The 23,510-nt window shown below is 42.6% G+C and overlaps 2 protein-coding genes across 5 annotated transcripts in view; one reads left to right on the top strand and one right to left on the bottom strand.

Annotated features, from left to right (window-relative positions):
- ankmy2a (ankyrin repeat and MYND domain containing 2a) overlaps positions 1-5,911 on the bottom strand; it is a 67,876-nt gene extending 61,965 nt beyond the window's left edge. The window contains exon 1 of one of the 3 annotated variants that reach the window (XM_078538839.1): positions 5,730-5,911. In XM_078538839.1, the coding sequence (XP_078394965.1) occupies positions 5,730-5,796 (67 nt within the window). In that variant the 5' untranslated portion in view covers positions 5,797-5,911. Of the gene's footprint in view, positions 1-5,592 lie in introns of all 3 variants that reach the window. The other 2 variants (XM_078538840.1, XM_078538842.1) reach the window with 2 other exon arrangements.
- A 277-nt stretch (positions 5,912-6,188) lies between these two features.
- The window catches only part of bzw2 (basic leucine zipper and W2 domains 2), an 85,259-nt gene continuing 67,937 nt past the window's right edge, over positions 6,189-23,510 (top strand). The window contains exon 1 of one of the 2 annotated variants that reach the window (XM_078538843.1): positions 6,189-6,364. The gene's annotated coding sequence lies outside the window, so the exon portion shown is untranslated. Of the gene's footprint in view, positions 6,447-23,510 lie in introns of both variants that reach the window. The other variant, XM_078538844.1, reaches the window with a different exon arrangement.

Here is a 23,510-nt window from a genome sequence, read left to right on the forward strand (position 1 = left end):
GGCAGATTCACAAGAATGTCAAATTTCAAAGGAAGCAACAGTTATACTGATTGGTCAAAGCATTGGCATGCAAAATGTACCACAGAACTACTGCTCCCCCATGCTTTTGTTTAATTCAAAAAAGGTGCAGTGCTTGGATAGATTCCTTTTGCCTGCAGAGGACATATCCTTGCATACACTTCTTAGGAGTTACATATATTTGTAAGTGGGCCCCATTGCAAGCCCAACTGACAGTGTAATTCTTAGCACACTCGGGATTGCTCAGCCAGTGCTGTCCAAACACAGATTCACATCTAACCTTGGATATTATGTTCTGAGTTTGCAAGCATGGGATGGCTGAGTATGGTCAGTACCACTGCCTTTTGCACACCACTGGCTTTAAAAAAAAATTCTTTTGCAACTTCTTATCCTCAGTGATTTCAAACTCCTACTCAACTCATGTTTTCTCACCTCTGAGTTTACTGCCCTCCTAACTTCCGGAAATATCTGCCTCCATGTAAACTCCCCAACGCATAGTCACGGCCACCCCACTTGACCTTGTCATCTCATGTGGTTTTATTCAACCTACTGAATGAATTACAGATAAGGCCACCTCTGGTCAATTCCTTGTATTACCCTTTCACACCCCAATCCTACCTCCTTCTGTATTCAACCCTGCAAAAGAACTATGCCCTAATTCACTTGCAACCTCACTTTAAAATTTGAACCATCTAGCCTTTGGCCCTTCATCCACCACATTTCTGCAGCTACTGATGCACTCAACCATGCCCTCACCTTCACTTTTGATACATTAGTCCCCAATAAAAGCATGGCTCTCTCTCACTGACTGTTGCCCCTGGTACGGTTCTCATTCTTGCTCCCTTAAGTCTAAGGGACACAGGCTTGAAAAGATATGGTGGACAACTGGTTTAGCCATCCACCACCACCATCCACTAACCTGACCACTTAAAAAACACCATCAGGACTTGCTTTCATCTGCCAAAACTGCTCACTATTCCAGGACCATCCTGGAAAGCAAAGATAACCCGTGGCTTATTTTCTCTACTGCAAAACATTTTCTGAAACTCCATTCCTGTCCCTTTCACCCTCACCTCCAACAGCAAGTGTGAGGAGCTCATGGACTTCTTTGTTACTAAGATTGGGACAATCTGATCAGCTGCCTCAGCCATATCCCTCCCTTCCACTAGTCCACTTGGACAAACTTCCTTTAATCGCCCCTTGCCCTAGCCCTGAACTTGCATTTTTCTTTAGTTTATCTCCATCTCTATGCCTGCCCTTTTTGAGCTCAACTTGTCCATGAGACCCACCTCCTATTCCCTTGATCTTATTCCGACTAAATTGCTGACCACCCAGTTTTCCCTCTTGGTCCTCACGTTTGCCAATATTCAAAACTTGTAAATATATCACTATTTGTCCATCATCGCTAGGTCAAAATCGTGGCACTTCTCCCTAACAGCACTGTGGGTGTATCTTTATAACATGGGCCACAGCAGTTCAAGAGAATGGATCACCACCTCCTTCTCAAAGACAATTCTAGATGGGCAATAAATGCTGCATTACCAGCAATGCCCACATCCCATGAATGAATAAAAATACCCTGCTATTTAAATAAAGAGCGGCAGAGAAAACAGAATTATGGGCAATTAACCTAACAGAAGTAAGGAAAATGCTATAAGCATATTATTAGGAATGTAATTTTAAGGGTTTACGAAAATCATAACATGATCATGCAGAGTCAACATAGATTTATGAAAGAGAAATCATATTTGACAGGATTTTTTCAAGTTGTAACTATGAGTGCATAAGAGGAAGTCAGTGGATAGTGTATTTGGATTTTCAAAGGCATTTAATAAGATGCTGTAGAAAATTAGCATCATGGGATCAAGGCAATATATCATCATGGATTGAGGACTGGTTAGCAGATATAAAACAGTGTGGGAATAAATGGATTGGAAGGCTGCAGCTAGAAGGGTACTGCAAAGATCAATGCTTGGGCTTCAGTTATTTACCATCTATGTCAATGACTCAAATGAGGGACCAAGTGTAGTGTATCCAAGTTGGCTGACAATACAAATTAGATGGGAAAGTAAGCTGTGAGGAGAATGCGGAGAAGTTGCAAAGTAATTTAAACAATTTAAGTGATTGAGCAAGAACGTGGCAGATGGAATATAACGTGAGGAAATCTGAAATTATTCACTTTTGGTGGGAAAAATAGAAAAGCAGATTTTTTTCTTTAAATAGTGAGAGATTGGGCAATGTTGGTATTCAGAGGGACTTGGGTGTCCTTGTACACAAATCACAAAGTTGACATGCAGGTACAGCAAGCAATTAGGAAAGCAAATGGTGCATTATTACAAAAGAATTGGAGTATCAGAGTAAAGAAGTCTTATTACAATTGTATGCATCTTGGTGAGACCACACCTGGAGCAGTGTGTGTAGCTTTGGTCTCCTTACCTAAGGAAGGATATACTTACCTTAGAGGGGATGCAACAAGCTTTCACTAGACTGATTCTTGGAATGAGGGGATTGTCCTATGAGGAGAAATTGAGTTGAGTAGGCCTATATTCTCTAGAATTTAGAAGAATGAGAGACGATCTCATTGAAACATATACAATTATTAAGGGGCTTGACAGGGTAGATACTGAGAGGATCTCTCCCATAGCTGGGGAGCCCAGAACTAGGAGTCATGGTCTCAAAATAAATGATCAGCCATTTAGGATTGAGATGAGAAATTTCTTCACTCAAGGAGCTGTGAACCTTTTGAATTCTCTACTCCAGAGAGCTGTGGATGCTCAGACCTCAAATGTATTCAAGTCAAAGATCAACTGGTTTTTGAAAACTAAGGGAATTGGCATCATGCACAAAAGTGTAGCTGAGGTGGAAGATGAGCCATGATGTTACTGGATGGTGGAGAATGGGCCGATTGATCTACTTCTGCTCCTATTTCTTATCATTCATGGATTAAAATCCTGGAACTCCCTATCCAACAGTGCCCGGGGTGGGGGGGGGGGGGGGGGGGGGTTCACTTTCACTACAGGGGCTGCAGTGCTTCAAGGAGTTAACTCAACACCTTCTCAAATACAACTAGGGATGGGCAATAAATGCTGACGTTGTCAGTGACATCTACATCTGATTAATACATAAATAAAAAGACAAAATAAAAGCGAGAAAGAATTAGAAACATAGAAAACAGAAGCAGGAGTAGGTTATTCAGCCCTTTGAACCTGCTCAGCCTTCAATATCATCATGGCTTATCCTCTATCACAACACCATACTCCTGTACTCTCCCCATACCCCTTGATGCCTTTAGAGTCCAGCAATCTATCTAGTTCCTTCTTAAATATATTCAGTGACTTGCCTCCACAGCCTTCTGTGTTAGAGAATTCCACAGGTTCACCACCCTCTGCGTGAAGAAGTTTCTCCTCGTCTCAGTCCTAAATGGCCTACCCTGTATCCTGAGATTGTGACCCCTTGTTCTAGACCCCCAGCCAGAGGAAACATCATCCCTGCATCCAGCCTTGTCAGAGTATTATACATTTCAATGAGGTCCTCTCTCATTCTTCTGAACTCCAGTGAATACAGGCCTAGTCGGACAATCTCTCCTCATACGACAATCCTGCCATCCCAGTAATCAGTCTGGTGAACTTTCACTGCACTTCCTCTCTGGCAAGTGTATCCTTTCTTAGGTAAGGAGGCCAAAACTACACACAATACTCCACCTGTGGTCCCACCAAGGCCCTGTACAGCTGTAGTAATTCATCCTTGCTCCTGTACTCAAGCCCTCTTTCAATGAAGGCCAACATGCCATTTGCATTCTGAACTGCTTGCTGCACCTGCATGCCTGCTTTCAGTGATTGGTGTACAAGGACATCCAAGTCCCTTTGTACATCAACATTTCCCAATCTATCACCATTTAAATAATACTCTGCCATTCTGTTTTTCCTACTGAAGTGGATAACTTCAAACTTATCCACGTTATACTGCATCTGTCATGTATTTGCCCACTCACTCAACTTGTCTAAATCGCCTCGAAGCCTCTTGACATTCTCCTCACCGCTCACATTCCCACCTAGTTTTGTGTCGTCGGCAAATTTGGAAATATTACATTTGGTTCTCTCATCCAAATCATTGATATACATTGTGAATAGCTGGGTCCCAAGCACTGATCCCTGCTGTACCCCACTAGTCACCACCACTGGAAAAGATCCATTTATTCCTACTCTGTTTCCTGTCTGCTAAACAATTCTCAACCCATGTCAATATATTACCCCAAATCGCATGTGCTTTAATTTTGCACACTAATCTCTCTTGTGTGACTTTATCAAAAGCTTCCTGAAAATCCAAATATACCACATCCACTGGTTCTGTCTTATCTATGCTGTTAGTTACACTCAAAAAAATTCCAGTAGGTTTGTCAAACATGATTTCCTTTTCATAAATCCATGTTGACTTTCTCTAATTCTGTTGATATTTTCTAAGTGTCCTGTTATCACATCCTTTATAACAGTCTGTAGTATTTTCCCTACTACTGATGTTAGGTTAACCGGTCTGTAATTCGCTGTTTTTTTCCCTCCCTCCTTTTTTAAATAGTGGGGCTACATTTGCCACCCTCTAATCTGCTGGAACTGTTCCAGAATCTACAGAATTTTGAAAGATGACAACCAATGCATCCACTATTTCCATGGGCAACTCCTTCAATACCCTAGGATGGTTCCAGTGATAAGCGTAACCTCCCAGGTTCCATCAATGAACCAGGTTGACTGGTTAATCACTCAATCTGCCACAGATGATGGACTTAATTCTAATTTCCGATCAGGCAGGCTTGAAATCAAGTTGACCCCAAAGAGTTCCTACTTACCTCAATACTCCATATGGAAGACAGTCATAATTGGTCATCTAATTATTGACAATAATAGGTTTTTGGACTTAGAAATACTAGCAACTCCTCGTGAATACCACCTCAAAACTGAGTGCATCACCACCAGTTTGAAGGGCGAAGCGCCATCAATGACTGCTTGCTTCTCTGCAACTCAATCGAGCTAAGCATCAAACCCTGAATATATGAATGCATACCTGCATACTTTACCATCAGGTACAATATCATACTTATTCCTAGAAAATCCAGGCTTGATTTTCCAAATCCTATGTAACGTAAGCCATTATACCACATTCCCATGTGAGGGGTTGTTTCTGTGTGACACACCAGCAAATACACTATTAAACCTTGGAATTAGCTCACGATTAACAAGTTTGCTTCCCCAACACATAAAAACTTCCTGTTGACGGCTGTAAAAACACGAACCAACAGAAACACACACACGAGACCAATGCAGCATGGCGCACATCAACAGCCAACATGCCAGCAACTACTCCAAAGGGCGACGGACCATTAGAGCCGAGACCTTTATTCGCCAGAACCCTCACATGCATGTTAAGTTTCAACCTCAAGCAAGTTCCACGTGTTGTGAGTTTAGAAAGTGCTGGAATATAAGATGCTGAAATGTGAAAGGGCAGCGCTCATTCATCCATCCTGCTGGGCCCCATTTAGCCGTGACAACCCGTTTTCGTCACTGCCCACCCCCAAACATTCACCTTATCGATTAACAGGGGGGAAAATATCCCGGTCAATTCTTTGTTTTTTTTTCTCCCCTCCGCACTAACCAGTCTCGAACCATTAACACTGATGTCTTTGAGAAAGAGCGGGGCCGCGGCTGCCAGTCCTACATCACCTTCAGAAATGACTTGCAGTAATTCACTCTCCTCGGCTGTCACCTCTCCTTTCTTGTGAGGAGCCATGCTTCAGATCAACAGTTAAATGCTTAAGGGGGGAAAGAGGAGCTCAAACACAGCCGCTTGTCAGCAGACACAGACTTCAGACTCCTCACCAGCAGCCCCGCTGCAAAGAAAATGCAACCTCCTGCCTGCAACTGGAGCAAAGCCACTGCCCAGAGAGACACAGAGGGGTTCCTGTCAGAGGAGACCTAGCAGGAAAAAATAACTCTCTTTAGTAGAGAGCATTTTCAACGTATATAAATATGTCATCTCAGATTCTATGTTATATGATCCTTATAATGAAGAATACGGGAAACAGCTCAGACTTTTGCTGTTTCAGTGATTTCCTTTCCCCCTACATAGGTACAGTGGTAGCGCCAGCAGTGTTTGTCAGCCCCGCCCCTCCGGAGCTGAGTGTCCCGCGCATGTGTAGTGGGCCTGGCCGCTCTGCATTGTTCAGAGTGCTTTGGAACGTTGTGTTGGCCGGTTGGAACGCGGAGCGGGCAAAACAACAATCAGTTCGAACGTTGGCCCGGGTTGTCTCCTGAGTACAGAGCAGAATAATAGGGGCAACTGCAGCTGAACCAAGCAGGTCAAGTCTGAACTTAGACAGGGAAGGGGAAAACAGCCCTCCTGCATTGCATGCGTTTGAAGACACTGTAACTTCATTAAAGGTGGGGAGGGGAGAGACTCACGATTACAAGTAATTTTCATAACCTGGGAGGTTTTATATTTCATACTGTGTATTAAAGAAAACGATTAGAACGGATGGTTACCAAAACGTCGACGGAGATAGAAAGAACGGGCTTTAGACATGTTGCGAATTGTTGGTTAAATTGCACCAAACTACTCAAATCTTTTGGAAAAGAGACTGTACTTTTAATAGTTTATCTTCTTTCATGTTTCTGCGGTGGGCTGACTTGGACAGATTATGTTTGCATTAGCAGGTCAGCAGATTCCACGATGTATTGCCATTGTGTTTAATAATAGAACAAGTTCTGACCTTAACGACGTGTGTATTTTAGAAATGATACCTCGTTAATGTCATGTATCTGTAATGAAAGCATCGGTTTGCATATATTTATTTAATGTTTATTAAGTTACTGTATATGTCCTAACAGATGCACTAATGTGCTTTGCCGCTATAGCGTGAAAACGATTTTGAGTGAATGTCAAGTAGGGAGGTAGTATTCGCGGTTTGCAGATTAATTAAAGACACATGAAAATGCAATGAGATTTATGTCATAGAGTGTAGAATTATTTTCTGCATTTGGGTCCAGTTAAGGTGTGTTGGAAGTTTTGATGACAACGGGTAACATTCTCGACATGTTTGTGATTGTACCATTGGCTTTATAAAAACAGGGGTGGCCCCCATTCCCCGAGTGCAAGTTGCCGTTGGTTTGATACAACATTTATCCCCAGAGACAGTTGAGCTCATAACCCCTTTTATCTTCTGTCTGAGTTTGAGACGGATGCAGATTTATCCAGTTGTCGCCGAATTTAGAAACGTATTAACCCCCAAAGGGAAAAAAGCAAAGTTGCCTGAGTGAGTTACTAGTCACGCACTGGCCAAGTGGATTTTTGGACGTATTGTGCTGTAAACCGCTTTTAAATGCAGTGCCGTATTTTTAACCAATCTTTTAATACGATTTTGCTGAATGTGTAACTAGAAGTGCCAATTTTCGAAAAAAAATTGATGTGTATATTTAAGAGAGTTGCCACGATTTAATCCGCCCTCAGACCCACATAGCATTCCCAGACGTTTGGTGATAATCGCTAACACTGAAAACTAGAATTAATAGAAATGCAGTGTGACTGACTGTAACAGTGAAGATTTACGCATGTGCACGATGGTCTACAGTTGGCTTAAGTTCCTTACTTTATAGATAAAGGTTACACCAATCCAGACCATCTTTGCTGTATTTAGCTAGCCTGTACATTAGAGGAATGTCGCACACGATAATCTATCGACTTCATTGTGTTAGAGGAGCAGCAGTGAATTGTGTATGTTTGTGTAGAAGGAATTAAGAATCTTACCGCAGGAACAGTAGATAGTGAGATTTTTATAGCTGAAGCAACATGCCATGATTTTGGATTCGACGTTTGGATTGTGTTTGCTCACGTGGACCCAGCCAGCCAATCTGTGGAAATCTGAGATACAATTAGTAAATTGATAGGGCAAGCACAATATCATAAATTATTGTAGGGAATTTTTCATGGTGGTTACAGTACAGAAGGAGGCCATTCAGCCCATCGTGTTCATGTCAACTGTCTGCAAGAGCAACTTAAATATTGTTCCAATAAATGGGAAGCCTATACTAGCACCTCGCACATAAACCTGGATTGAACACAAGAAAAAGTCCAACTGCTCCAATCTCTTTTTGTCACGCCTCTCTCAATAATACAACGGTCCCTGCACCTTTGAACCTTTCTGTGTGTTTTATTTCCTGAATATTAAATGTATATACATTCCCAGAGAATGTTCCTCCACTACATGAGAACAAAGCTCATGGTCTCCGACATGCTATCTTCTCTAAAATCCCACTCTCCTGTCTATTCCCTATAGCCCTGCAATTTTTCTCCCGTCAGATAATTGTCGAATTCTCATTTGAAAACCATGGTTGAATCTGCTTCCACCACATTCTCAGGCAGTGCATTCCACATCCTAACCTTATGTAAAAAAAGATTCTTTTGCCAATGCAGTTTCTCCCTATCTACTCTGTCCAGACTCTTCATGATTTTAAACGCCTCTGTCAAATCCTTGCTTAATCTACTCTTCAAGGAGAACAGTCCCAGCTTTTCTAATCTATACATGTAACTGAAGTTCCTCATACTAAGAATCTGAATCTTTTCTACACCTCTAAATCAAATTGTTGCAAAGATGGTATCTGATGTCATTTTTACTTTAGATTCATATTTACTTTGTTACATAGACTTTAGTTGATTAACTGCAACAATATGAAAAGTAGAAGCAACAGTTCTTAAATATATACTGGGAATGAAGGACCAACATGATAGTGCAGGCTGCCACCAAAGTTGAAAAGAGTGAGGGAGGACAAGTTAAAGTAAGAATTAATTGTTGCATGCTGCCGCACTTTGGCCTTTTAAGTGAAATTATAAGATGGAGAGAGAGTTGCTCAGTTTTCAGATTTTAGTGAAGATAGCATCTAAGCAACTGTGAGCTTTGTTCTCATGTAGTGGAGGAACACTCTATGGGAACATATATGCATTTAATGCTCAGGAAATAAAACACAGGTTCAGAGGTGCAGGGACTGTTGTATCATTGACAGAGGTGTGACAAAAATAGAGATTGGAGCAGTTGGACATTTGCTTGTGTTCAATTCAGGTGTATGTGTGAGGTGCTAGTATAAGCTTCCCATTTATTGGAACAATATTCAAATCTTGGATAGATTTATGAGCTCTGTTTAAAAAAAAAAGGTTGTTTTCCACAAAGGGGTAAAGTAAACTTCTCGGAAACAGTTGATCAAAGAAGATGGTGAAATGTGAACAAAAAAAAGTAAAATATTTGAGAGCACTTCAAACATACAGTGGGTAAATGCCTTACCTGCAAAGTACAGGGTAGGAAGTGCCACAAAGTTTACTTCATGTGCATAAAAACAAAAAACTGCGGATGCTGGAAATCCAAAACAAAAACAGAATTACCTGGAAAAACTCAGCAGGTCTGGCAGCATCCGATGCTGTCAGACCTGCTGAATTTTTCCAGGTAATTCTGTTTTTGTTTTACTTCATGTGCATGCTGAGATCATTAATTGCAACTGTGATGGGTTTGGAGCACTACGCTTGGTCTCAGGATTTTAGGATGAGACAAATGAAAGAAACTAACTGGAGCTCCTGGATTGCTGCCTGACTCCTGGGGAAACATGCAACCTTGGCGAGCAGGTGAACAAAATAGAATCACATTCACCTAAGATGCCCATCATGGTTAAGTAATTCTAGTGATACAATCCGTGCTCACAAATAAAGATTGGCCATCTGGGTAAGATACTGGAAAACCCCAACGACATAGCTGTGAAACAATAACAAAGATGAGTGTTGTCTGGAAGCAGGTGGGGGTGGGGTGTTGGGAGGTGCGGGAGAAAGATTGGATTTTGTTTTGGAAATTGAACCTGCCTTTAACTTGCCATAAAGGATTTTTCAGATATTAGTGATGGGAAAAGTCATGAGTTTCCTAAAATCCTGCTTATTCTCTGTGGCCCTGCAATTTTTCTCTCATCAGATAATTTTTAAAAAATTCATTCATGAGATGTGGGCTTCACTGGCTGGGCCAGCATTTATTGCCCAACCCTAGTTGCCCTTGAGAAGGTGGTGATGAACTGCTTTCTTGAACTGCTGCAGTCCATGTGGTGTGGGTACACCAACAGTGCTGTTAGGAAGGGAGTTCCAGGATTTTGACCCAGCGACAGTGAAGAAACGGCGAAATATTTCCAAGTCAGGATGGTGAGTGACTTGGAGGAGAACTTCTAGATGGTGGTGTTCCCATCTATTTGCTGCCCTTGTCCTTCTAGATGGCAGTGGTCTTGGGTTTGGAATGTGCTGTCTAAGGAGCCTTGGTGAATTCCTGTAGTGCATCGTGTAGATGGTACACACTGCTGCTACTGTGCATCGGTGGTGGAGGGAGTGGATGTTTGTGGATGTGGTGCCAATCAAGCAGGCTGTTTTGTCCTGAACTTCTTGAGTGTTGTGGGAGCTGCACTCATTCAGGCAAGTGGGGAGTATTCCATCACACTCCTGACTTGTCCCATGTCGATGGTGGACAGGCTTTGGGGAGTCAGGAGGTGGGCTGCTCGTCGCACTATTCCTAGCCTCTGACCTGCTCTTGTAGCCACAGTATTTATATGGCTAGTCCAGTTCGGTTTCTGGTCAATGGTAACCCCGAGGATGTTGATAGTGCGGGATTCAGTGATGGTAATGCCATTGAACATCAAGGGAAGATGTTTGTATTCTCTCTTGTTGAAGATGGTCATTGCCTGACACTTGTGTGGCGCGAATGTTACTTGTCCCTTCTCAAGCCAAGCCTGGATATTGTCCATGTGTTGCTGCGTTTGGACGTAGACTGCTTCAGTATCTGAGGTGTCGCGAATGGTGCTGAACATTGTGCAATCATCAGTGAACATCCCCACTTTTGATCTTATGGAAGGAAGGTCATTGATGAAGCAGCTGAAGATAGTTCGGCTGAGGGCACCACCCAGAGGAACTCCTGCAGTGATGTCCTGGAGCTTAGATGACTGATCTCTAACAACCACAGTCATCTTCCTTTATGCTAGGTATGAATCCAACCAGCGGAGAGTTTTCCCCCTGATTCCCATTGACTCCAGTTTTGCGAGGGCTCCATGATGCCACACTTGGTCAAATGCTGCCTTGATGTCAAGGGCAGCCACTCTCACTTCACCTTGGGAATTCAGCTCTTTTGTCCATGTTTGAGCCAAGGCTGTAATGAGGTCAGGAACTGAGTGGCCCTGGTGGAACCCAAACTGGGCTTCAGTGAGCAGGTTATTGCTAAGCAAGTGCCACTTGATAGCACTGTTGATGACCCCTTCCATTATTTAACTGATGATCGAGCGTAGACTGATGGGGTGGTAATTAGCTGGGTTGTATTTGTTCTGCTTTTTGTGTACAGGACATACCTGGGCAATTTTCCACATAGCTGGGTAGATGCCAGTGTTGTAGCTGTACTGGAACAGCTTGGCTAGGGGCGCGGCAAGCTATGGAGCACAAGTCTTCAGTAATATTGCCGGAATATTGTCAGGGCCCATAGCCTTTGCATTATCCAGTGCCTTCAGCCGTTTCTTGATATCACATGGAGTAAATCGAATTGGTTGAAGACTGGCATCTGTGATGCTGGGGACCTCCAGAGGAGGCCGAGATGGATAATCCACTCAGCACTTCTGGCTGAAGATTGTAGCAAATGCTTCAGCCTTGTTTTGCACTGATTTGCAGGGCTCCTTCATCATTGAGGATGGGGATATTTGTGAAGCCTCCTCCTCCAGTCAGTTATTTAATTGTCCACCACCATTCACGACTGGATGTGGCAGGACTGCAGAGCTTAGAGCTAATCTGTTGGTTGTGGGATCACTTAGCCCTGTCTGTCACTTGCTGCTAATGCTGTTTGACACGCAAGTAGCCCTGTGTTATAGCTTCACCAGATTGACACCTCATTTTTAGGTATTCCTGGCATGCCCTCCTGCACTCTTCATTGAACCATGGTTGCTCTCCTGGCTTGATGGTATTGGTAGAGTGGGGGCTTTGACGGTCCATGAGGTTACAGATTGTGTTCGAGTACAATTCTGCTGCTGCTGATGGCCCACAGCGCCTCATCGATGCCCAGTCTTGAGTTCTTCAATGGTTTGAAATTTATCCCATTTAGCGCGGTGGTAGTGCCACACAACATGATGGAGGGTATACTCAATGTGAAGGCAGGACTTCACCCCCACAATGACTGTGCAGTGGTCACTCCTACCGACACTGTCATGGACAGATGTATCTGCAGCAGGCAGATTGCTGAGGATAAGGTCAAGTATGTTTTTCCTTCTTGTTGGTTCCCTCATCACCTGCCGCAGACCCAGTCTAGCAGCTATGTCCTTTAGAACTCAGCCAGCTCAGTCAGTTGTGGTGCTACCGAGTCACTCTTGGTGGTGGACGTTGAAGTCCCCCACCCAGAGTACATTCTGCGCCCTTGCCTCTCTCAAGGCTTCCTCCAAGTGGTACCCAACATAGAGGAGCACTGATTCATCAGTTGAGAGAAGGCGGTGCATGGTAATCAGCAGGAGGTTTCCTTGCCCATGTTTGACCTGATGCCATGAGACTTAGTGGGGTCTGGAGTCGATGTTGAGGACTCCCAGGGCAACTCCTTCCTGACTGTATACCACTGTGCTGCCACCTCTGCTGGGTCTGTCCTGCCAGTGGGACAGGACATACCCAGGGATGGTGATGGAGGAGTCTGGGACATTACCTGTAAGGTGTGATTCCATGAGGATGACTATGTCAGGCTGTTGCTTGACTAGTCTGTGAGACAGCTCTCCCAATTTTGGCACAAGCCCCCAGATGTTAGTAAGGAGGACTTTGCAGGGTCGACAGGGCTAAGATTGCCGTTGTTGTTTCCGGTGCCTAGGTCGATGCTGAGTGGTCCGTCAGGTTTCATTCCTTTTTTGTGACTTTGTATCGGTTTGATACAACTGAGTGGCTTGCTATGCCATTTCAGAGGGCATTTAAGAGTCAACCACATTGCTGTGGGTCTGGAGGTTCACATGTAGACTAGACCAGGTAAGGACAACAGATTTCCTTCCCTAAAGGTGATTAGTGAACCAGATGGATTATTACAACAATCGACAATGGTTTCATGGTCATCATTAGTCTTTTAATTCCAGATTTTTATTGAATTTAAATTCCACCATTGTGTCGGGATTTGAACCTGGAAGCCCAGAGCATTACCCTGGGTCTCTGGATCACTAGACCGGCGACAATTACACTATGCCATCGCCTCCCCTAGTTGTCGAATTCTCTTTTGAAAACCATGGTTGAATTTGCTTCCACCACACTCTCTCAGTCAGTACATTCCACCTCCTAACCTTGTGTATAAAAGATCCTTTTGCCAGCGCTTAGGGTTTCTCCCTATCTACTCTGCCCAGGCCCCTTGTGATTTTAAACACCTCTGTCAAATCTTCTCTTACTCTACTCTTCAAAGAGAACAGTCCTAGCTTTTCCAATCTGTCCATGTAACTGAAGTTCCTCATCCTTGGAATCTGAATCCTTTCTGCACCTTCTCTAAAACAAATTGTTGCAAAAATGGTATCCAATGTAATTTTTACTTTAGATTCATGTTTACTTTGCAGTTAATAGACTAAAGTCTATGTAGCAACAATATGAAAAATAGAAGCAACAGTTCTTAAATATAAATAGAAGAGAGGTGAAGTATAAGCTGGTTTAAGGGGGGGTGGGACAAGAAGAGCTGGATAGAGGGCCAGTGATAGGTGGAGATAACCAAAAGATGTCACAGACAAAAGGCCAAAGAGGTGTTGAAGGTGGTGATATTATCTAAGGAATGTGCTAATTAAGGGTAGAAAGCAGGACAAGCAAGGTACAGATGACCCTAGTGGGGGTGGGATGGAGTGAAGGAATCAAAAAAGGCTAAAAGGTAGAGATAAAACAATTCATGGAAATACATTTAAAAATAAAGGAAGTAGGTGGCAAAAGAAAAATCTATATAGATTATTGGGGGAAAAAAAGGGGGGGAATCGGAAAGTGGGTGGGGATGGAGGAGAATGTTCATGATCTAAAATTGTTGAACTCAATATTCAGTCCGGAAGGCTGTGAAGTGCCTAGTCGGAAGATGAGGTGCTGTTCCTCCAGTTTGCGTTGAGCTTCACTGGAACAATGCAGCAAGCCAAGGACGGACATGTGGGCATGAGAGCAGGGTGGGGTGTTGAAATGGCAAGCGACAGGGAGGTCTGGGTAATGCTTGCGGACAGACCGAAGGTGTTCTGCAAAGCGGTCACCCAGTCTGCGTTTGGTCTCTCCAATGTAGAGGAAACCGCATTGGGAGCAACTAATGCAGTAGACTAAATTGAGGGAAGTGCAAGTGAAATGCTGCTTCACTTGAAAGGAGTGTTTGGGCCCTTGGACGGTGAGGAGAGGGGAAGTAAAGGGGCAGGTGTTGCACCTTCTGCGGTTGCATTGGTTGGTGCCGTGGGAGGGGTTTGAGGTGTAGGGGGTGATGGAGGAGTGGACCAAGGTGTCCCGGAGGGAACGATCCCTGTGGAATGCCGCCGGGGGGGGGTGAAGGGAAGATGAGTTTGGTGGTGGAATCATGCTGGAGTTGGCGGAAATGGCGGAGCATGATCCTTTGAATGTGGAGGCTGGTGGGGTGATAAGTGAGGACAAGGAGGACCCTACCATGTTTCTGGGAGGAAGAAGAAGGTGTGAGGGCACACCAAACACATCTTCCCTTCACCCCCCCCGGCCAGTGAAGCTCAATGCAAACTGGAGGAACAGCACCTCATCTTCCGACTAGGCACTTTACAGCCTTCCGGACTGAATATTGAGTTCAACAATTTTAGATCATGAACTCTCTCCTCCATCCCCACCCCCTTTCCGATTTCCCCCGCCTTTTTTTCCCAATAATTTATATAGATTTTTCTATTCCCACCTACTTCCTTTATTTTTAAATGTATTTCCATCCACTGTTTTATCTCTACCTTTTAGCCTTTTTTGATTCCTTCACCCCACCCCACCCCCACTAGGGCTATCTGTACCTTGCTTGTCATGCTTTTTACCCTTGGCACATTCCTTAGATAATATCACCACCTTCAACACCTCTTTGTCCATTTGTCTGTGACATCTTTTGGTTATCTCCACCTTTATCCAGCTCTACTTGTCCCACCTCCCCTTAAACCAGCTTATATTTCACCTCTGTTCTATTTTTACTTCGTTCTGTTGAAGGGTCATTCGGACTTGAAATGTTAACCGTTCTCCTCTCCGCAGATGTTGCCAGACCTGCTGAGTTTTTCCAGGTATTTCTTCTTTTGTTTTGGATTTCCAGCATCCGCAGTTTTTTGCTTTTATTTTAGTTCTTAAATATATACTGGAAATGAAGGGCCAATGTGATAGTGCAGGCTGCCACCAAAGTTGAAAAGAGTGAGAGGGAGGACAAGTTAAATTAAGAATTAATTGTTGCATGCTGCTGCACTTTTGGCTTTTTAAGTGAAATTAAGATGAACAGAAAGGGTATGTATTATTCTGTTGCCATTTCTTGTATTTTATAATGATTCTGTTTGTCCAGCTTTCCTAGAGAAAAAGCACCCTGAGTGTGTTTATAGTGAATAGCTAATAACTGGAGCTGATATTTCTAGCATTACTGTTTCACTTTACACATAATTTGTAAACTCATTACATATTGCAGCTGTGAGAGAGCAGCTCTTGTGCCTACATATATTATTAGTATATGACTGACTACCGCAGTACATAAATAGCAAATGAGAATGTGGGAGGAATGGAGAATCAGAAGTGTGGTAATTATTTTACAGTAAATATCGACCAATTATTTTCTCTTTACTCCAAACATTTTTAGTTCAACAAATTAGAGCTATCTTCTCTTTAACTGTAAACAGAGCAAAGTTTAAAAAAGTAATAGATTGAAGAGTATTGGCATAAGGCAGCTCAGTTTGCATGAATCAGTGCCTCTGAACTTGTCAGCACTGAGGCTACCAGCCAACTGGAGAAAACTCATTTGAATTGGATGATAACTTGCAACACTGAGCAAGTGGAAAATCAGTATTGAGTCCTACTGGTATAATGTGGAGTACAATATAATAAAAAAAACCTCTGGTTTTACGAATGTTTTAAATAATATTGGTGATTGTCGTAAAAACCCATCAAGTTCACTAATGTCCTTTAGGGAAGGAAATCTGCCGGCCTTACCTGGTCTGGCCAACATGTGACTCCAGACCCAAAGCAATGTGGTAGATTCTTAAATGCCCTCTGAACAAAGGCAGTTAGGGATGGACAATAAAATGCTAGCCTAGCCAGTGATGTCCACATCCCATGAATGAATTTTTTAAAAATTGTTACCGTAGCATTTCTCTGCTTATTTTCAGAGATTCCAGCACTTGACAGTTCATATATTATGATATTTAAAAGGGACACTCAAAGTGGAATATGAAAAAGGATATACCAGTCAATTAGCATTGGATTACCTGGATTCATGTCCTCTCTAGCAACTTGAACTTGTGTCCTAGATTATTAAATGACATCCTAATTGTAAGCATTGGCTGTTGTGTAAATCCATTTAGACTGTAGGAAGCCTTACCGAGGAAAGTATGACTTAGCTGCTATTAATCCTGTTTGAGAAATGCCACTGTGATTGTTTTCGCATGGTTACTCTGATAGCCTGTATTTATATAGCATCTGTAATATAAGACATGCCAGTGTGCTTCACAGGAGTGTAATAAAACAAATTTGACGCCAGACCACACAAGAGTGTTCAGGCAAATGGCCAAAAGTTTTCTCAGAGGTAGGTTTAAAGGAGGGTCTTAAAGGCAGAGAGTTTTGATAGGAAATTCCAGAACTTGGGGTCTAGTCAACTGAAGGTATGGCCACAAGTGGGACAATTAAAATCAGGAGCGTTTAACAGTCATTATGGTAAAGAAAGAGGCCAATCAGCCCATCAAGTCCATGTCATTTATCTGTAGAGCGATCCAGCCAGTCCCACTCCCTCTCTCCATACCCAGCCCTATACCCTTCCAGTGTCCATCCAAATTCCTTTTGAAATCATTGATCATCTCCATTTTTGCCACCCCCCCTCCCCCATAGGCAATGAGTTCCAGATCATTGTCACTCATTGTGCAAAATAAAAGTTCTTCCTTACATCCCCCTGCACCCCTTGCTCTAAACCTTAAATCTGTGCCCCCTTGTCCTTGAATTAACAGCTAATGGGAACAGCTTTTCTTTATCTGCCTTCTCTAAACCTATCATAATCCTGTACACCTCTATCAATGTCTGCTCAATCTCCCTTGTTCCAAGGAGAACAACAACCCCAGTGTATTCAGCCTAACCTTGTAGCTAAAATCCCTCATTCCTCGAACCATTCTGGTAAATCTCCTCTGCCCATTCTGAAGGACGCTCTCATCCTTCCTGGTGTGATGACTAGAACTGGATGCAATTCTTTAGTTGTAGCCTAACCAGAGTTTTATAAATGTTCAGCGTTTGTCCTCACATCTCTATTTATGAGGCACTTGACCCCATATGCCACTGAATTTCCCAATTTGCCCTGCCACAATGAAAGATCTATGTGCATGAACCCCCAGGCCCTTCTGTTGTGCACACTCCTTAGGACTGTGACATTAAGTCTGGGAGGCCAAAATTAGATGAGCACATATATCTTGGAAAGTTGGAAGGCTGGGGGAGATTAGAGATAGGGAGGGGCAAGACCATTGAAGAATTTGTGAAAAAAATACATTTTAAAATTGAAGCATTGCTAGACAGGGAGCCAGTGTCAGTCAGCAAGCTTGTGGTGATTGGTGAAGATGACTTGGTGGAAGTAGGGACAAAGACATCAGAGTTTTGGATGACCTCAAGTTTATGGAGGGTAGAATATGGGAGACCAATCAGGATTGCATTGAAATACTCAAGTCTAAAGGTAACAAATGCACGGTTGAAAGTTTCAGCAGTATATGAACTGCAACGGGGTGAAGTCAGGCAATGACACAGAGCTGGAAATAAGACGGTCTCTGGATGGTGTGGATATACGATTGGAAGATCAACTTGGTGTGAAATATGATACCAAGATTGCAAACAGTCTGGTTAAGCCAAAGACAGTTGGGGAGGAGAGGGATGGAATTAGTAGCTAGGGAACGGAGTTTGGGGAGGGTACCAAAGATAATGACTTCAGTCTATTCAGTGTTTAATTGGAGGAAATTTCTACTCAACCAGTACTGACAAGCAGTCTGACAATTTAGCAACAGTGTAGGTGGTTGGCAGTGTGCATGTGAAAACTGCTGTTTTTTCAGGTAATGTCATTGAGGGACAGCAGGTAGCTGAAAAATAGGGGGCCAAAGATAATGGAATGGGAGCAAGAATAGAAGCCATTACAAGTGATCCTCTTGCTACCGTGAGATAGATAAGACTGGAACCTGGTGAGAGCAGTCCCACTGAGCTGGGTGACACTGGAGAGAAATTGTAGAAGGATGGCATGGCCTGCCATGTCAAAGGCTGCAGACAAGATGAAGAGGAACAGATTACCTTTATTACAGTCATATAGGGTGTATTTTGTGACCCTGACAAAAGCTATTACGGTATTATGGCGGGTGGGATGGAGTGCGCAGGTGAGGGCGGAGAAACCTGATTGGATTGAAACATGGAGTTCCAAGAAAGATGGGCATTGATTGGGGGACAATAACATGCTCAAGGACTTTGGAGGGGAAAGAGAGGTTAGAGATTGCATAGAAGTTTTAAAGGAGAGGGACCGTATCTGAATAGAAAAAAATGCTTACAATATCAGCCAACATGGGAATCAGATGGGGAAATTGGGTGATCAGCAACTTAGTGGGAGCAGGTCAAGGGAGGAGGAGGAGGAGGTGGGTCTTATGGACAAGTTGAGCTTGGAGAGGGCAAGAAGTCAGAAATCGAGAAAGTGGAGAAAGATTTGAGTTCAGGGCTTGAGCTAGGGGCTTGAGCTAGGGGGATCCTTAGAGGAAGTTTGGCCTGGTAAATCTGTGGAAGGGAAGGAATTGGAAGAGATAGCTGATCTGGTGGTCTCAACCTTATAAACAAAGAAGTTATTGAGCTCCTTACACTTATTGTTGGAGGAGATGGGGGAGAGGGGTTTGAAAAGGCAGATTACAATTGAGTAAAGAAATTGAGGGAGTTATCTTTTGTATTCCAGGATGGGCCTGGAATAGCGAGCAGTTTTAGTAGAGGAGAGAGGGCCAGATAGTGTTTTACATGGTCCAGCTGATCTGGCGATGAATGGCTAAACCAGTTGTCCGCCATACCTGTTAAGTTTGTGTCCTTTGGACTTAAGAGTGGAAGAGAGAGGTCAGGCTGAGAGAGAATAACGGTTTTATTGGGGACCAGGACAGGAAAAGGTGGAGGTGAGGTGTGGTTGAGCAAAGCATTACGCATCAAATACCATGGTGATCGCTGTTGGGATTTTAAGTGCAGTTGTGAGTGAACTAAGGATAGTTTTTTGCAGGGGTGGGTCGGGATGTGGAAGGGGGATGTGGGTGGAGTGTGTTTGAATGAAATGGATCAGAGATGGCCTGTCTGTGATTCATATGATGGCAGTAGCAGGTCCACGTGAAATGGCAAAGTCTAAACAGTAGCTGTGAAAATGGGCTGGGGAGTTTACATGGAGGGAGAAATTCAGGGAAGATAAGAGGGCAGTGAAGTTAGAGGGCAGAGAGCGTGATGAGTTGAGATGGAAGTTGAGATCATCAAGGATGAAAAGTTGTTTATTCCAGGACTCTGAAAATACATTAAGGTTGGTTACAATGTAGTAATCTTAATAGTATTCAAACAATTGGTTCATTTTTTGTAAAATTGCTGCTGTACATGCTGTACCTAAACAGAATAGATTCAAACAAAGACAAATAATAGGATGTAAATATATTATTTATTAAAAACACTACTTTCATTTTTTGACAATTATGCTGAAATTTTGACAAGTGAAAGATGTAATAATCCCCATTACAATGATGCAGCTTTGACAGATGTTGATGTAATTTACAAGGATTTGTGTGCTATATGGTCACCTGAAAATCAACATAGTACTTTTCTTGGAAGCTAGTTGCAGTAGTTAATTTTAGTTATCCAAGTAAGGACACATATTTCTTAAAAGAAAATTGAACTTGACTTTTCCCCTCTACTTCAAGGGGTGCCTTATCCAAATAAGTTATCTTTTTAAGGTGTGTATGTGTATGAGACAATGTCAGACTGCAAATAGCACATGACTCAGGCTGGTCTGTATCGAGTTAGCTAATCTTAGCCTGGCCAATTGACCCCTGTGCTCCTAGATCAGGAAAAAGAAAATAGTGCAGGGTTCTTGCTCCTATTGCTGTCTAGCCACCTTGCTGGAAATGTTTGCTGACATATTCTTTGAGGTTCTTGTACTAAGAGTAAACACAGCTATTTTAGGTACAAAGGATATCAACATTTTGTACTCGTATGTCAGCAAGGCATTAGTGCTTTGAGTAGAAGAGATAGGAAGAAAATACGCAGGAAAAATGAGTAGGTCGGAAAATAAGGATTGAACTACCGCAAATAATGAAGTTTGTGCTGTTCATTCTGCATTATGTTTGAGGGTAGAAGGATTCTTCGAGTTTCATCAATGTAGTTCTGCTAGAATCTCCCTTGACCTGTATGTTCTTGGTCTAACTAGGAAGGAGGCATTGCCAGATCTGATTCTGGGGAATGAAGTGGACCAAGTGTCTGTGGGAGAATACTCAGGTAAAAGTGATCATCATACAATAAGGCTTAAGTTAATGGAGAAGAACAAGGAATAATCTAAAGTAGAACTTCTAAATTGGAAGAGGGATGATGAGAAGGGATCAAGCCAGGGTAAAATGGAACCAATGACTGACAGGAAAAACTAGCATGAAGCATTGGGTGATCTTTAAGGAGGAGATGTTTCAGGTAGAGGCTAGGTACATTCTAACAAGGGCAAAAGGTAAGGGAACCAAAACCAGGGCTCCTTGGGTGGCAAGAGAGATGGAGAAAACGATGAAACAAAAGTGAGGGTGTGATGCATGTCAGGTGAATTCTTCAAGTGAGAACCAGGCCAAATGCAATAATTTAAAAAGGGAAGCGAAGAGGAAAAGAAGACTATCAAAGAGAGAATGAGAATAGAATGGCAGCTAACATAAAAAGGAGCACAAAATCCTTATACTGGCCTGTAAATAGTAAGTGGGGGGTGTCCTATTTGGGACACAGTTTTATATGCTTAGAGATGCATGGCAAGCCTAGAATACTTAATGAACTCTTTGTATCAGTGGTTATGAAGGAAGAGGATTCTGACAAAATATCAGTAGATGCAGAGGTGGCAGAGATGGTAGTGGAATGGATTGGGCGAAAATTGCTAGGAAAGATGCGCTGGAAAGGCTTGTTATGCTTGGGGTGGATAAATCACCTGGTCCAGATGGCTTAACCTGGGTTGCTAAAGGAAGTGGGGATGGCCATAATGGAAAGGCTGGCCATAATCTTCCAATCTTCCCTTAATACGGAAGAGATGTCAAAGGATCAGAGAGTAGCAGATGTGACACCCTTATTCAAGAAAGTGTGTTAGGACATTCCTGGTAGCTAGCGACAGGTTCAGTTTAGCTTAACATCAATAGTGGATAAGGTTTTAGAAACAATGATCAGGGAAAAAAATAACAGGCACTTGGAGAGGTTTTCATGGATTTGTAAAAGGCAATTGTGCTTGACTAATTTGAATTCTTTGATGTAGTAACAGAGAAAGTTGATGAAGGGAAAGCAATGGATGGTGTCCATATGGATTTTAAGAACATGACAAAATAAATGGCTTATTAATAATATTCCCGTGGTGTAGAAGAATCAGTATCAGCTTGGATAAAGAAAAAATGGCTTAAGGGCAGAAAACAGTGAGTCATGATAAATTGTTGTTTTTCAGACTGGAGGATGGTAGACAATGGTTATCCCCAAAAATCATATACACACATGTAATATAAATGACTTGGGTATTGGAATACAGATAAAATGTCAGATTTGATGTATGATACCAAACATGGAGGTGTTGCAAGCAATGAAGGCGATACCAATGGACTGCAACAGGATATCATTAGGACAGCAGAATGGGCAGACAGGTCACTGATGGAATTTAATACAGAGAAAATGTGAGGTGAAGCATTTGGTAGAAGGATAGGGATAGGCCATATAGGCTAAATGGCATTGTTCTAAAAAGTGTATAGGGACAGAACTCCCAAATTTTTGCATTGCTTTTAACTTCAACTTTGTTTGAGTTTTTTTAATTAGTAAGTGAACTTGCAACAGCAGGGAGCAAACTTATTTATAATCAGAAGAAAAAGTGCTGCAGGTGCTGCAAACCTGAAATGAAAAGCTAAAATCCTGGAAAGAACTCAGCAGGTCTGATCGTATCTGTGGGGTGAAAAACAGAGGTAATATTTCAGGTCTGGATCCTTTTCATCAGTTATAATCAAGGCTACTTATCTGTGTTTTCCTAGAAAAGGGGATGGAATCACAAAATACAATTCCCAAAACACTGAAAATCCTGGAAAATTGTTAAATTTGTTTTTTTAAAAAAAAAATTGGCAAAAGAATATGGAATTTCCAACAGTTTGTCTCCATAAACCAGTGGGAGTACTTAGGAATGGGTGAAACTAAGTGTCATGCACAAAACACCCATGCCTGATTTTTGAAGTGCAGAAGGAACTTTTGTTATTTACTGGTAATTTTAATTTAAAGATAAGCATTAATCTATCACTGTATTTCTATATTCTTATTGGTATGATTCATTAATCTGGGCTTTCACAGAATTAGTTGTGAAGTTGTGTTTTTCCATAGCCCTGCTAATTTATACTATAGTATTCTTTGGGTCCTAACTACCTCAACTACAATGTCTCATGGCCAGTCCATTCATTCATAGACCCTGCAAAGGTTGTCCATCATCTAAATAAAATGAATATGTAAAACTTTAGTCCAGTTCTTGTGGAAGTCTTGTTTACAATCCTCTTTTAATTTTGCTGTTTTTTGTATTTTATTTAAATTCATTCATGGGATGTGGGCGTCGCTGGCTAGGCCAGCATTTATTATCTATCCTCAATTGCCCTTGAGAAGGTGGTAGTGAGATGCCTTCTTGAATCGCTGCAGTCCATGTGCTGTAGGTACACCCACAGTGCTGTTAGGAAGGGAGTTCCAGGATTTTGACCCAGTGACAGTGAAGGAACGGTGATATATTTCCAAGTCAGGATGGCGAGTGGCTTGGAGGGAAACTTACAGGTGGTGGTGTTCCCATCTATTTGCTGCCCTTGTCCTTCTAGATGGTAGTGATGTGGGAGGTGCTGTTTAAGTTCCTGCAGTGCATCTTGTAGATGGTACACACTGCTGCCACTGTGTGTTGGCGGTGGAGGGAGTATATGTTTGTGGATGGGGTGCCAATAAAGCGGGCTGCTTTGTCTTGGATTGTGTCAAGCTTCCTGAATGTTGTTGAAGCTGCACTCTTCCAGGCAAATGAAGAGTATTCCATCACATTC

Source organism: Cetorhinus maximus, chromosome 3, assembly GCF_964194155.1.
Source record: "Cetorhinus maximus chromosome 3, sCetMax3.hap1.1, whole genome shotgun sequence".
Taxonomy (NCBI): domain Eukaryota; kingdom Metazoa; phylum Chordata; class Chondrichthyes; order Lamniformes; family Cetorhinidae; genus Cetorhinus; species Cetorhinus maximus.